The sequence below is a fragment of the Spea bombifrons genome, chromosome 1, assembly GCF_027358695.1.
Source record: "Spea bombifrons isolate aSpeBom1 chromosome 1, aSpeBom1.2.pri, whole genome shotgun sequence".
NCBI classification, from domain to species: Eukaryota; Metazoa; Chordata; class Amphibia; order Anura; family Pelobatidae; genus Spea; species Spea bombifrons.
Window position 1 is genome coordinate 114,308,804 of NC_071087.1, and position 16,778 is coordinate 114,325,581.

Here is a 16,778-nt window from a genome sequence, read left to right on the forward strand (position 1 = left end):
CACAATATTTAATCTCCAGACAATTTACTTCATAATCATACTTAAGTAATTCATCCTAGAATGCAAACGAAGGGAAAAAAAGACATTCACTATCTATTTTTTCCTAATATAAAATGATTGCTTGTGTATATCAAGCATATAGCATTAAGGATTATATAAGAACATTAATTATTACCTTTGTTGGAGTATATATTGCTGAAGCATTTAAAAACAAAACACTATATTTAATATAAAATCTTTAATATAAAATACAACAAAAAATCCCCAAAATGTTTATTGTATACTTTCTTTTTATAGCATTGTTTCATGTATTATTTGAAAAAGTTTTACACGTATCGAGCCAGGTCACATTACTTTGTTTCTGTTTAGCATTAGATAAGTCATTGATTTTCTTATAGAACCGTGGTTCTTTTGTTAGCATAAATTATGCTATGTTTCTCACTTGGTCTTTCTTTTATCTCTCCACATAATAAAACACCGGAGAATAATTTTGAAAGATTATAAAGCTCTGAAGACTGATGATGCCCATTCAAACTCTCTTTTTACTTCTGCAAATTATAATTGGGCAATTTGTCACAATTTGACAAATGCTTATACAATATGCCCAATTTAAAAATAATAATCTAGTATGTAAAGATTGTGATAAATTGAGTTAAACCATTGCTGAGAGTGGAAACAAACAAAAACATGGCAAAGTAAATAATCAATGTACTCTGATTTCTTTTGTAGTTTTTTGGGGAGGGCTGGAGGTTTGAAATGTTTAACAAGGTGAATATTTTGCATATAAAAGTATTTTTACCAAGGGGATAGTCTTCATGCCAGCTGAAAATCCAGAGTGGAGGTGGCTGGATGTTCTCGTTAAGATCTACACTGTGTGATCTTCCATTAATATGGGGAAGATATGTTTTTGCGGTGATTCAGTACTGGTAGTGATGTAATAGAGGAGACGGTGCGTGTTGTAAAGTGCAGCGTATAAGACATTGGGGCGCATTCACATCTAAGCTCATGCAGTGTAGGACATTAATGAGAGAGATACGTACACAATTTTAATGACCATTTTATGTGCTACTAAAATTATAGTACTGTGTTTTTAGTCGGGGACAGCATACTACAGTTTCTTACTAATTCTGGAGAATCTAGAAAGCCCATTAAATAAGCATGTTGTTAAAATGTAAAAAAAAAAAAGTCAGATTTTATGGTTAAAAGAGCAAAGGTTTGTAAGGCTCTTCTTGAAATGTGCTTCATCTGATAAAGCCTTGGTTAAACAAAATCACATATGTCTAGATTATGAACTACTTAGCCTTAAGGTAACTAAAATAGGCAGTGTCATGTAAACAAAAGGATCTAGACCTTTGAATGACAATGGATGGTGGCCAATGGTTGAAAATAAACCCTATAGTTTCATTTTTTTCATGATTCTGATTGCCACTAGATAAAGTCACTGCCCCTATGGCATTATGGAGAAGACTATCTGGCAAAGCAAGAGTAGAGAGATAAGCTGTGTCTGAAGCACCTAAATTGGATATCATGCAACCTAAATTACTTTGGTATTAAAAACACAAATTATCATAATTGTCACTTCCTCTATCCATTCAATTTTTCCAACTGATCTTAGCGGTTTCATAACTAAACATAAAAAATGCAAATGCTTTTTCTTTGTATCCCTATAGGTTTTCTGCAGTACCACCAAGGACTCCTTGGGCTGGATTCAGTTGCCAGAAGTAAATCTATAACAAGTAATGAATAGCAATTCTACACTAGACTGCAATGGAATAAAATGATAAAACCAGTGATACATCTCATCCAAGTTAATGAATGCAAACCAATCTCTTCCAGTTTTTGCTCACATTTTGCAAACCATGGGAGGATTGTTATTCAGTTACTTGTGACAGATTTTGAATAGAATCCAGACCATTATCGCCAGATAGCCGTCTTTGTAGGAAAAGGAGGGGTGGAAATTAGTAGTGAAGGGGGCCCGGAGGTTTAGGACCTTCCACTGGTTAGATACACTGCTCATTGCATTCTTTTTACACAGGGCCCTCAAATTTTGAAGATCCATATTTGATGTGGAATTTAACGCTTTTTACCTTGTACTACTATTTGGGAATCGATACAGGCAACTCAAGGAATATTTAAGTCCAGGAAAGTTCATCTTTCAATTAAAACTTTTATAAAAATCTCTTGATTATTTTAAGGGGTTTTTGATAGGCTATTAAGAAGTTAATATTCTAATGGCTCTCAGGTCGGCTTCAGTTAAACATTTCCCATGCACGAAATACAAACTAAATTTATATGGTAAATTAGCATTTTTTGGCACACTGAGCACATCGATTTTTCTTCCCAAAACCAATTATTTGATGTTGGATTTAAGATATCGCTTGTATTTTGTGCTCTTGGAAATAGGATATGAAGGAGGCAATTGTTTTAATGGTTCCGTATGATAGAAAAGAAAGAACTCCCTCACAGATCATAAACTCTCGCACTGAGTGTTTACCTTGATAAACGGACCTTATTCTATTACCTGTGAAGCATTTATCACTGGCTTTTGTCTACAGATTTCCACATAGATCATACTAAGTATTTTCGCAGATGAAAAACAATGATGAGCTTTCACTAGTAAAATAAGGCCCTGTGTCCGGACGCTATTAATCATACTGGGCTGCTTGGCGTGTGTCGTACCTCTGTGCTATGCATCTCCATGTCTTTGCCAGCATGTAATGACATACATGGCAACACGTCAGTGATAAACCACATATTTACCTGTCAGTGGTGAATATGAGATGCTTGTTTCTGAAATAAATTCATTCATCTGTTTAAGGTTTAAACTTGAAATTGGTGCAAGTATCTTACAAGTTTAACATAACATTACACGGACCCAAACTGTGCCTTCTTGCGTGCTTAATTAATGTGGTCAGATGACTTACCTAGAGCTTTATTTAATATATATATATATATATATATATATATATATATATATATATATATATATATATCCTGCTTTCTCTCTTCCTCCCTCTTTCTCTTTCTCTTCCTCTCTCTCTCTCCACAAGACACAATGGAGTTGGAAATCTCCTTGTTTTTGAAAGAAAAGAAAATTTTGTCCATTAAAGTAACATCTAATGGATCAGAAATACAGTGATTTTTAATGGAATATCTTCATAGGGGTACAGGAGTCAGTGTGTATTCATGTGTGTATGTAGCTATGACACTTTAAATGGCATATCTGTGTATGCATTATATGTACATTATGACTTGGTGTCTCTATATCTGTTAGGCAGCATAAGGAAAGAATCAGTATCTGCTCTTATGCCACGTGGATATTGATTTTTAATACTTGGTTATGTTTGGACTTTCAGTTAACTTGCGGGGAAAAAAACTTGCTTTGCATGTTGTCCCCCTAGCTTTTATGTGGTGCTCTTAAAAATGGGACCTCACCTCCGTTTGATATACTCCTGCACACTTGACCAGAGATTCAAAGATTGAGAGTCTTTATGCCTGAAAAAGCATTGGGAAGTGCTTAATTATATACGGGACTTGAAGTTCTTTCATAGTTTCAACAAATTAGGGTTTATTTACTAAAGAAAGAAGTGGCAGAAGAGTTTGCAGGAGAGTTGAGTTCAACTGTTTGACTCCACTGTGCATTATGAAGGGCCAACCCCAGTGAGCTTCTGCTGCAGCAAGACCTAGACTGGCCCTGTATAATGTTTTGCTAAATAAGCAAGAGTTCTTCAAAGTCCCCTCACAAATTGAATTATATATTAAACAGAATCAGCTCGGCCCTTCTTGCTGGATAGTGTTAGTTCTTCATAATGAAAAATAAAGTGAAGGAGATGACTACACAATCGCACCCTTTAGTGAATAAACCCCATTGTGTCTATATTGACCCTCTAGTCTTTTAGTAAGTATATTATTACAAGGGATTTGGCAAGTGGGCCACACGGGTACTCTTTAGGCAGACTTAATGGGTTTTATTTACTAAAGGGCCACGTGTTAGTACAACCTGCAGGACAGCTGAGATTTCAACTTCACTGTACATAATAAAGGCACATCCCCAGTGACCATATGCTTCAAGAAAACCTTGGCTGGCCCTGTATAATACATAATAAAATCATTACGCATTCTTGAAAGTTACTTTTGAGCAATGCATTGTGCAATGCCCTTGTAGCAGGAAAAAGTTGCCAAGTACGGCCCTTCATCATATAAATAAATTCAGTATGTTAACACCACAATTCTCCCGCCAACTTCTGTTTTATTAAGGTTAGAATTTATATTGAAAATTAGTAAAAACTGTGCAACCCTTAAATATTGCATTAAACCTTTTAAAACATTATTCCACTTTAGCCAACATGTAATGAGAGAAATCCTGCGCAGACTTTAATAGAACCTACCGGATCAGCAGAAATGAATGTCACCTTTTTCTTACAGAATTAGTCAGCAATTGCAGTTGAAACATAGAAAACTCAATTGTTAATCAATAAACCAAATTTGATTTGAAGACTGAATATGAAGATACTGTAGCTAGTGACTACCAATGCTTGGTTCTTAATAAGAAGCTTCCAACAACATTAATTGTCAAGAAATAACCTGATGCACATACAATGCAAAAAAAAAAGAAATTGTCAACAGTACTTTGATACACTGCCTGTTTTACCCTAAAGGCAAAGGTATTACAAAAAAATGTATGATAACCAGTGGCATATAAATCCAGAGCCCCCTTCCGCATAGAGATACTTCTTTTGAGTGCCAAGATACAACATCAGCTGGACAGAGGTAAGATATAGAGGCTGTGCCAACATAAGGGACGATTGGGGAAACTAGTAATCTCCCTTTTAGCTGGCCCATTGAGCACTGGAAATGCTGCCCTAGGCCAAAATGCATTACTGATAATAAGCATGCCTTGGGAACTCTGTGTTTGACCTGAATTCCTGAAGATAAAGCTCTTCTTCCATGGGCAGGGGAACCATGTGTGGTTTTGAGCACTCACTGTCCACGTTCTGCCTACTCCCTACCCACTTCTTCTGCAAGGTAAGATGCAGTGCAAAAATATCCTAAACAAAGCAGCAATTCAGTGCATACCCAGTGAATACCATTCAAAAAACACCTCCAGGTATAAATACTGGGTATTCTGTCTCACTATAAGGCCATATATTGCTCAGCCTGCCACAAAGTCAAAGGACCCCAAGTTTGGCGAGTCCTATGTAATTTTTCAGGGCTGTATTGCTTACTAAGGAGCTGAATCTGTGGGACTGCTTTGCATTTTAACTCAGTGAGTCTCTCATGCAATTTTAAACCTTCTCTGGACACCATTATGTCACCTGTGTGTCAGGAAGGGATGCTCAATCCTAAGGTTTGGTCAGAACCTGCAAATATGCACTGCAAAAAAATATACAGAAAGGGGAACGCACAACCTAAAACGCACACAAGGCATACGCATTCAGGTTCCCGGGTTGCTGCTAGAATTATATTGACCAATAAGTACACAAAACAAAGTAAGAATTTAGTGCATACCCAGTGAATACCGTTAAAAAAACAACCTAAAAAAAACTATCTAAGGCATAAATATTGGGGGTTCCGTCACGCTATATGGCCATATAATGCTTAGCCTGCCACTACGTCAAGGTATCCCCAGTTTGGCAAGTCATATCTATACAGTCTAGCTCAAAATTCACATGTGGGGAGCAAGCAGGGAGCCTAAGCCTACTCAACACTTAGTGACAGCCTAAAAACTGGTGAGCCAGTACCTTTAGTGTTAGGAAAGCAGCCTTGGATATGAGTCCATCCATTAAAATGATAAGTTGGATTTGCCTTTGATCAACTCCATAGAACAGGAAAAATGACCTCAAACTTAGCCCATCATGAATAAAGAAATATATTTTTATAACATGGACTAGCATATCTCATCCAAATGAAACATTATAGAAGGTTATAATTTCCTCCTGGAACATTTTTTTTTAGTTTAAGTTAACAAACCAAGGGATAATATGTAACACGTATGTTACCTGGACTGCGGCAAATACCCTTTGGAAGCTGAAAATATATATACTCTATATATCAATGGATTGTGTGACGAATCTTTCCAAGAAGATGAAATACAGCTATAACCTTCAAACTTCTCCTACATTTCTGCTGTTGGAAAACAGAAGGGAATTAGCATTTGCTCAAACTGTCCATCTGTTCATAAAAATAATTCATGAAGTCAGCGAACGTGCGTAAAATAAAGGTTTGTTCCTAGATTTCTTCTCATTGTCACACAGTAGTAATTTCATCATCTGGAACAGCAACGCTAAAGTGGTTTTAGGAGAAACTCAGAAGGCTGCATTACCTGGTTCCAGTAGATATGCCGTTTATTTTTGATTGATGGTAGAATTGGGACCAAAATTGGTAGCCCATACTGGGACTGAAGGCATAATGTTACTGATCTGTAGGCCTCGTCAGGCATAGTTACATAGTTCATAAGGTTGAAAAAAGACCTAAGTCCCATCAAGTTCAACCCTTCTACCTAACCTTCCTATTCTTCCTACGTAGCCATGATGTATCGCCAAGAACACAAGGTCTTATAATCATTCCTACCAACAGTCCCAGTCCTTGCATACAGTCTCAACTTTTGGGTACTGTCCAGTGTAGGTCGCCCTCTGTCCACTTTTGCAGGCAGTGGGGAGCATGGGCTGGTTGTGGGCATCCCTTGAAATATTGGAGGTATGTATAACTTTTGCTTGCAATCTGGAAATTAAGGCTGAAAACTGTTAGTATTTTAATTTGTAAGATTTTTTAAAAATATTTTCAAAATTAAGTTCCAACAGAAGAAATTATATCAAACTAGTGGAGCAAACAATGGTATGTGTTTCCTAATAATAGTATAACCATTGACCAAAATGGTAAATCTCTAGATTGTAAGCTCGTTTGAGCAGGGCCCTCCTCAGTTGTCTCTGTACGTCATATTGTTATGTTACATACTACTTGTTATGTCCTGTCCACTCATTGTACAGCGCTACGGAATTTGATGGCGCTATATAAAACAATAAATAATAATAATAATAAAACTAAGTTTTCAGCAATGGTGGATATGTGCTTACAGTGCCACCACGGATGAGCCAAGCAATAGGCAAACTTGGCCCACCTTGCCAACCACGTATCATATTCATGATTGGCACCGAAGGGGTTGAAAGTCATGAAGTGCACATTTTTCACACCGTTTTTTGCATTTAGCTGTTTAACTCACTAGCTAATTAACTCATTGCTTCTGCTACCCAAGAGTTGTTTTTTTTTTGTCTTTGCAGCTTTCTATCCATGTGTTTATTTTCTCTTGACAAATTGCGTATTTCAGTGATAACAAATGTGGTTCATTAATGTTTACAGAGCTAATTTACTAGACACAAAAAGACCATTTCCAGATTAAATGCCAAATTAGTTGCACAATGAATTATACAGGCCTTAGCCTCTGAAATGGGACACTGAGTGCTTTTTGCTTATTTATTTATTGGTGTTGGTCTTTTTCATTTTTGTAAAGAATTTGGTTATATATAAAAGGTGATTATGGTGCAGAGTTTGAAAGAGTTTTTCTTACCATAGAACGATGTCCTATCAACAAGGCCATTCAATTTGTTGCTATATTAAAAAGAGCACTTATTAAACGTTGCACCGAAATGGTCTGTTTTATAACAGGCTGTTAGTACCATGTATTAAACTCCACTGTTAGCCTGTAACAGCCAATTGTACAAGATGCAATCAAAACACATCCATGTCACAAACTGAATCTTGAATCAGGAATAGTCAAAATAGCAGTGATCTATATTTGATAAACGTCATATACGTGTCCATACAACAGAAAAAGAGGTAGAGCGGATGGTATTTGTGGTCTTTAAATCTGGCACTTTTCAGAAATTCAGCATTTTACAATACTATACACCATGTAAGCAACGTATAATGTAAATCCCACCTTGTTTATCTTTATACCATGGGGAAAAGGCATTTTAACTTCCTTTCTCAGGATCTTTATGATTATTCCTGCCCGCTAATACTTCCTTCCTTAAGTTCCTAGAAGTTGTTGGTTGGCCATGGCAGCCTTTGTAAGGCAGGTACAATTTCTTCAAAGAGGGAAAGGAAAATCGGAATGTTCTCTTAAGGCTATGCAGAATGTATTCTTAGAAAATGTGTTGTATGACTTTTCTAACATGTTCATTGGTCTCCCTAATTCAGCTGGAAGAGAGCGAGGCCAGGTTTGCAGAGGCAGACAAGTCTCACAAATCCCTGCACTTAGAGTTGGAAAGCCTGCGCATGGAACTTGACAACATATCCAGGAACAAGGCCATGGTAAGAACATCTGACTATTGTATGGTTAAAAGTGTTGTCATATATCATCCTCTGAAATCTGTTTGTTACGTGAAAAACGTCAAAGCCTCTGGTTGTGTAGAAGGATCTGCCTGTGCATTACATTACATTGTGTTTATAAGCACCAGCAGATTCCTTGGTTCTTGTACAATAGGGAAAAATGAAAATTAACAATTGCAGTTGAGAATATGCAAATTGACAAAAGCCAGACCATACTTTGAGGCATGCTAGCAGAGAAGAAGAGTGCCCTGCTCTTGCACTGGAGGTTGAGAAGGAATGATACAGAAAGTGAGGAGCTGTTTGAGCAAGGATGTTTTGATGGCAATTTGATTTCTAGGAACGATCATGTCGATGTTGTTAAGATCTCAGAAGTAGGGAGAAGAAATGGTTTCTTTTCATAACGCATGTTGTAGTTATAAAACGAAATGCTTTTCTGAACAGGGGGGGTCTTATTGGGTTTAAATAAGTTTGAATAAGTAGGGGACAGTCAGACAAAATGAAGTAGAGAATTCCTGTATATATGTACATCATGGGTAAGATCCTGGAGACATTATTTGTGGAGCCACTGGGGTGACTGGTATAGTGGGGCAACAGTTGAAGAGCAGTGGGATAAGATTAGACTGGCAGAAGTCTTTAGAATGTGTTGGAGAGTTGAAAGGTGGTGGAGGGGGGCATGTTAGTAGGACGTTGCAATAATATGGGATTTCACAATAAATTAGTATTTTAGTAAAGAACAAACTTGATATATTTTGCATGTAGTAACTGGATGTGAGGGGTGAAAAAAAGAATGGAATCTTTTGTAGTACCAAAGATGGGCTGTTGTGTACATTGTAGAATTCTCAACAGTGATTAGGAATTTGGGGAGATGAAGGAATAACTAGAAGCTCAGTCTTTGAGATGTTGAGCTTCAAGTAGTGGAATGTCATCAAGGATGCAATTTAAAAGAGGGTTTAGAGTCGCGTTAGAAGAATAAATGGTAGTGGTGGAATCCAAAAGAAGAGATTAGTTGTCCAAGAGATGAGGTGAGGATGAAGAATAGGTTCTGCAGGACCAGCTCTGAGGCAAACCAACAGAAAGGAGACATCAGGGGACACTAAAGGAACAGTCAAGCAAGTAAGATTTTAATATAATGAGAACTGGGTCATAGATGCCACAATAACTACAATTTTGCACTAGAAGATAATGATCAAATATCTAGGGTACACCAGCGTGGTGCAAGCTATTTGGTCTATCCATTACTGGCAATGCAAGTGTTAAGGGCTGAAAAAACTTTATCGTTTCATCTTTAATGAGGGAGAGCTATTATATATTAAACAGAACATGTAACAAAATATTTATAATGTTTGGGCATATGGAGCACATTAATTAAAAAGCTTCTTTTCATTACTACTGGTGGTTTAGCCATAGGTTTGCACTATTAACTGCAGTGAATCTGCTCGGAATAAACCTAGGACATTAATCAGAGGCTGTGGAAAAGATGATAGGGCTTTTAAACAAGCTCATTCTTTACAAGAACACCAGTTTATCACAACTCAAGATTATTATCAGCCCAACTTAATATCAAATGATCACTCCTTGATGAATATTTAAAGTATGTTCTGCAACTTCTATCAATTGTGGTTTAGGACTACTTTGTCTGATAAATGTTAAGTGCTAATAGCTTTGAACAGATACATCTATTTCAAATGTATTATTTTTTTGTGGAAAGAAATCTCTAGGGTACAACAGAGACAGAACAGACAATTTCAGTAGATATCACCAATTGCTACTTTGATAACATGTGCATAGGGTCAAGAAAGCTATGTATTTCAACATGTAATGGCAAATGACACCAAGATGACGTGAAGCACATACATGTTATGCTGATGTAAATTCTGATTTAAGCGGAGTTGTGACCTCTGAGCTTACATCTAAATTTGGATTGCTAGGTATATTTGACACTGATTAGGCTAATAAACCTTGGTGATGTTATTAATGCATAAAGAAAGTCAAGAAGAGAAGCAGTGCTGGAGTGTTGTATAGTTTGGGGCTGTTGGTCCTGAATTAAATATTGCATGAAATAGCTAAGCTAGAATTACAGTTAAATAGCACATGATGTTTAAGAATGTAAAAGGAGAGATTTTAAATACTGAGTAAATGGCCCCTATGGGAACTTAACCAGCATATGAGTAAATGGCGATTGTCACTCTATTTTTATGCAATTATGCTCTAACCTTTTCTCATGTTTTGTTTTTGTGTCAGGCGGATGAACAATTGTTCCAGCTGCAGCATGAGAAAACTGATCTTCTAAAACGGATCGATGAGGATCAGGAGGACCTGAATGAGCTGATGAAGAAACACAAAGCTCTCATTGCCCAGGTGGGGAAAATGTTTGTACAGAAGATCGTTTCCCTGCAAATGTAGAAAATCTTTTGAAAGGAGTCCGAAGTCTTAATTATTAAGGAATGGCTCTGATCGGCATAAGAAAAAGGAGGCGTGACATTAGGTTGACACTTTGGGATAGATATGGCACATTCCCAAATCTTGTTGACATCCATGTTATACCTTATGTCACTGCATGATGACTTTGGACCTTTTCATTTTAAAAAGACTAATAGTATTAGAGTAATTGTCTACTGAGCACTTTAAATGCGTTTTCTGGTAAAGTTACTGTATGACTTGTTTTTAAGACACTTTTATTGTATATTGATGCAATCACATCGCTATAATATTTAAAATTTCTCCCCCATGGTGTTTCCTGTGCTGGTCCTGCAAAAATGAAGTCTAAGCATACTGTAAATGAGTCAAATACAATAGTTTTGTAGTTAATAATTGTTAACATTGCATGTTCTCTCTTTTCTTCTACATGAAACCAGTCGGCAACCGATATCACCCATATAAGGGAACTGCAGACTAAACTAGAAGAAACTGAGAAAGACAAACACAACCTGCAGGAGAAGGTGAGACCTGTGTCACACTTTTGCAAACTTTATCATTGTAGCAATCGGTGAAACGTTAAGCTGATATAAAATATGGGGAGGAAGCAGGGGGCCATTTACATGTATTTACATGCGGGCAGTGTTCCTTTAAGGATTTCCTCTAAAGTCCTTTTGCTGTATAGGTTCTAATGTATGGGCACAAATAATATGAAAAAAATGATATTACTGTTTTAATTATATTTAATTGTTATCTTTATACTTTATAAGACATTCTAAAGAGGGTGTATTGGGTATATTTTTCTCCATTTTAACTGAGATCTTTTGGTTTCTTAAGCCCTTCATTTTATGGTTTAGCGTACATAATAAAGGCTGGCATGGTCTGCAGGGTGCTAATCTTCCACTGTGGAAGGTGATTAAACTACTCAATGCAACATTCACAGAGGCAGACTGCTTACAACTGTGCAGTCATATCAAAATTGTGCGACTTGGACTAAGTTGTTGCCAACTGAACAAACCTTAACTCTACTGTTTAGTTTCAATATGCTTTCAAGTTAGTACTTGCTATGCTGAGTCTCATCGATTGGAGCAAGATATAATCGAAAGTACAGTCTAATGAACAGGAATATATTTTAACATTTTTGGTATATATTATGCAGGTAGTCCTGCAGGATATGTTAGGATATGTTATATACAAACAGAAATGTGAAAACCAATAGCCATTTTAGGGTTCCCCTTTTAATTCATAATCACCTTACTTATGGATATTCCGCTCTCCCCCCAGATATTCTACTCTGCCCCCCAGATATGCTTTATCCCCCCCAGACAGAGGCGTATCTAGGGTATGGCAACTATGGCTCGTGCCATAGGCGCCATTTGAAGGGGGTGCCTGTGAGCGGCTTTCAAACGCCATGTTTTTTGGGGGGTTTTTTGATGCGGAGGAGAGAGGGGCGCCTAGCAACCGCTCGGCACCCCTCATTCTCCTCCACGAGGCCTCTACCTCCGTCCCATTTCATGCTGAGCGCAGTGAAGCAGCGGGCACCAGCGAGCGGCTTTTAAACGCTGTCTTTTTTTTTAGTTGTCTGAATGAGGGAGAGTATGAGTTAATATGTGGATGAGTTGTCTGAATGAGGGAGAGCATGAGTTAATATGTGGATGAATTGTCTGAATGAGGGAGAACATGAGTTAATGTGTGGATGAATTGTCTGAATGAGGGAGAGCATGAGTTAATGTGTGGATAAGTTGTCTGAATTAAAGTGTGAATTAGTGAGTGACTATAAAGGTGTTTTGTGTATCATAGATGTATAATTGTGGAAGGGCAAAGATGGCACAAGCAGGAGGTTTGAGCCTTGGGGACCAAGAGGGCACAGGCAGTGTGTATATGGGACAAAGATGGCACAGGCCGGACTGTTTGGGGACAAAGTTGACTTGTGCTGGGCTATTTGGGGACAAATATGGCAAATCTTATGTGTGTTATCTGGGTGCTGGTCAGGTTCTATGTGGGCAGTGAGGACGCCAGGGCTGACTTTGGGGTGTGCAACCTGTGATCTATGCCTGTAATTTAGGGGGGTTTAAATATACCTTTAATGCCGTGTTTTTATGTGAATTCCAATTGATCTATACTGGGTTTTTGTGTTATTCTGTAGATCCATGTCTGCTATGCTATGTTTCCATACATTATTTATGTATACCTGCAAATACAGGGTTAATATGTCTTATTCAGTTGATTAATACCTGCAATGCTCTTTCCATGTATTTATTTGATCTATACCTGCGATGCTACGTTTCATATATTATTATTGTATACCTGCAAATACAGGATTTGTATGTCTGATTCTGTTTATTTGATATATACCTTCAGTGCTGAGATCACAAGTGAATTTCAATTGATCTGGGTTTGTGTGTTGATCTATACCTGCTATCGGCAGCAGGGACTAATATTTTTATATATATGGGCAGCAGGGGCTAGTAAATGGGTTTTAGATATTTGGACAGGGGCGCAATTTCAGTGCTTGACATAGGCACAATTTTCAGTAGATACGCCTCTGCCCCCAGATATGCTTTATGACCCCTAGATATGCCACATTGCTCATCCAAGGCTTACCAATGCATCCCAATCCTTGACCCCTGTGCTCCAGACTCCCTGGTGTAGTGGGGGCTTCTACAATGGCGCGCCGGCGTGACATGACCTTCCAGTGCTCCGCCATAAAAGCCCCGACAGCAGCAATGGTTGTCTGTGCACATCGCGGATGTCAGCACATCGCGCTGACATCCACCGGCTGCCGGAGTGGAGGATCCAATTCCTTTGCAGCGTTGCAGGGAACCCGGATCCTAACCCTGCAGCGATATCCCTGCCCTAAATTGGGCCAATACGGTATTACTGTCCATGTACTTAGAATGCAATGTCATAAAAGTCCCTGTTAGTTTAATGGTCAGGTGTCCCAATATTTTTCTCCATATAGAGCATATAATGAGTGGTTGAAAATCAAACCTGTTATTGCATATACCTACCTATGTTTCCATTTGGATGGACATTAGATTGTGTAGTTAGATATGTTTCTAGAGTTTATGGATGATTTTGTAACCTTTTAAGAGCTATTTATATAAGGTAAGTAAGGTATTAAGAATATTATACAATATGTAAGGTCCTTCTGTTGATATATACATTAATGTACATTTTAGGGCTATAAATTGTGAGCTCCTAGAAAAGCAGGGCATCAGGGAACAAAATATGGGTTTGGGTCTCAAATGGGAACTGTGCCCTTAAAGAGGGACAGTTGGGATGTATAATAAGATCATATGATGAGAAATGTTCACATTTTATTGTAACATTTCTGCCCTAAGATTAACACCGAAGTAGGAATACTCTGCTTGGCTGTAAAGAAGAGACTTCTCACTAGCTCAGCACTGAGCGCTGTTGCTTCCCTACTGATGAAAGAATTGTTATACAAGTGTTTTATTTTTTCTGCTTTCGGCTGTTCACCTGATTGCTTCAATGCCATGAAGATATTTTCTAGTAATCAGCGTAACCTGCAATTTCAATCATTGGTCACCAGAAAAATGGTGTGGAGTCTGAATGGGAAATAATTTATTCAGCATCCCTTCCTCAATCACTCCTCTAACATTTGAAGGCTAAATGGAAAAAATTAGAACATTACTCTCTTTTTCATTTTTAAATCAGAATTAGACAACTACATAATGTCACAGGCAGATATGTCACTTTCTACAGTGAGACATCGCAGGGCACTTATTAACTATCTTCAGTGGCAGGCAAACAAATGTAACATGAAATATTTTGGAGGTAGTGGCAGAGAATACCCTCTGAGTCCTACATCATTTCAGGGAAGTTCTAGCAACCTTCAGCCTGGGAACAAGCCCTGCCAAATGGCCTAGTAATATAACGACCCAAGACACTCGAAGCATAATAACCATTCTTGCCCAATACACATTCAACAGAAGAAACTGCAGATAAAATCAATGTAACAAATATGCCTAACTTTTTAGATAACATGTAGAAGAAATTAAAGAGAAAAATAAACTTGTGATGATGGCTCAACATCTTTAAATCAGAATAGCCCAGATGGCAACTGATCCCTTTGCTATGCCATCCCTAAGTGCCCCGCTCTGGCCATACTACCACATTTTGTGGAATTGTGGAAGGAACCCTCCTTCCACAATTATTCTCCCTTCACCGTTCCAATAATCACGCTGTTTCACCAATCCACTCACTTCTACAACTAATGGTGCAGCACAGAACGCAGGGGTTGATGGAGGCTCCCTGCGAACTACAACATTAATGGAGGGTACTCTTCCCTGCCTTTTCCATATTCCCTTCACCTGAACTTTAAGTGCCTATGTGTTGAGAAAAGCTCACTCACGCAATGGCACGTAAAGGCTTAGAGAATATTTTTCTTTATATTTAGTGAAAATAAATGAATCTATTTATTTAAAAGGCAGTCATTATAGAGCTATCCCCTCGTTACTGCTCTGCTAGTTTCCATATTATGTCTGTAAACAGCCAAGTGGTAAAGCATTCCTCAAAATGTTAGTCTCACTTCATTATTTATCATGCAAGTAGCTTATTGATTTAGCACAGTGCGTCTATTTTCTCCGTAGTATAATAGTAGTAATATAAAAAAACACTCCCTGGATTTTATTGATTTTGGAAATCAACAAATCATATTTGACAGAAACGTACATAACTAGAAGTAATTGATAAAAACTTTCAAAAAAAATAATTATGGTGGTCCATATTTATTGATGTTTTTATGTATGTTGGGTTAAAACAGCTGCAGGTGGCCCAGAGTCGAATTGACTATCTGGAACATTCTATGGTGGAACGTTCAATTGTCAGCCGTCAAGAAGCAGTGATTTGTGATTTGGAAAACAAGATGGAGTTTCAAAGGGCTCAGATCAAAAGGTTTGAGGTAAGTGGAGAAGTCTATATATATTATGTGCTTTTTTATGAAAAGTTCCCCTTCACAAATCTGGCTGAGAAGCAGTCCATTTACATAGACCTTTGCAACCAGAAAATATGTTGTGCTAACTGATCTCACCCAAAACCAAAATGTCAAAATGGTATTTCCAGCCTCCCAGAGTTTAAAGAGGTTCTATAATAGTGTTATACGCTGTATGGAAATTGACTTAGTAAAGTTTAACAGGGAATTCCTGTGGCAAGGAGGATGTTTGCAGTTCAAAACCATGTGAGCAAACCCAAGAATTCTCACCAATCCCTTCCCATGGAGGAATCTTTCTATGGACTCTCCTGACATGACATTATCTTTCTGTCTTTAATGTGCCTGAGAAGCAGGGCTGAGCTGGTACAGGACATTATTCCACTAGGTTTTAGTAAAAATCACCACCTTGATTAATAAATAAATGTAAATATCACATTTATCCTCCAAGTACATCTAATAGGGTACGCCAGGCATTCATTTAGTGATTCTCTATGAGATTCTCTTTGTGGACTTATAGCTTGGACCGGTGCATGGGTTTGCTGTGTTGCTGACCAACAATAAGTACTTGTTCTTAGAAAAGTGTCCATTACGGTCTTGTGACCAGCCCTTGTTCACATTAAATGTAAAGGATTATGTGATATATTGATTTCCTGAAACTGCGGTTAAATTTGTGCTTTCTTTTCTTTGACCTGCTTATTTTTTTTTAAAGAATTTAGTATTTCATAAATGTATACCCAAACTTTTAAAATATTTGCCTTATGTAAGACAAACTTTGAGAGACACACAGTTTCAAAAATTGTTCATGAGGCACGGACTGAGCAGTGTATAATGTCAGTGGAAAACTGTCAAAGAGTATCGTGAACGAGAGGGAAGTGAGATGTAATTTTGAAGGCTGCAGCTTTTTCTTGCAGGGTAAAGATTGTGCTCTTTGTAATCTTACTTTATGATAAGTGATGATCAAAATGAATCCTGCTTGGTACATTTTACTTCACAACTGTGTGTCAGGTAGACAGACAGGTCTGGAGATAATCATTATATGAGTTATATATATATAAAAAATATGCAGGTGTTTAAAAGC

General features: G+C 37.6%; 1 protein-coding gene across 1 annotated transcript in view; it reads left to right on the plus strand.

The window, feature by feature from the left end:
- MYO18B (myosin XVIIIB) overlaps positions 1 to 16,778 on the plus strand; it is a 201,322-nt gene that overhangs the window by 137,624 nt on the left and 46,920 nt on the right. The window contains exons 36-39 of the mRNA XM_053469399.1: positions 8,197 to 8,310; positions 10,570 to 10,686; positions 11,184 to 11,267; positions 15,533 to 15,670. Coding sequence (XP_053325374.1) covers positions 8,197 to 8,310; positions 10,570 to 10,686; positions 11,184 to 11,267; positions 15,533 to 15,670 — 453 coding nt within the window. The remainder of the gene's footprint in view (positions 1 to 8,196; positions 8,311 to 10,569; positions 10,687 to 11,183; positions 11,268 to 15,532; positions 15,671 to 16,778) is intronic.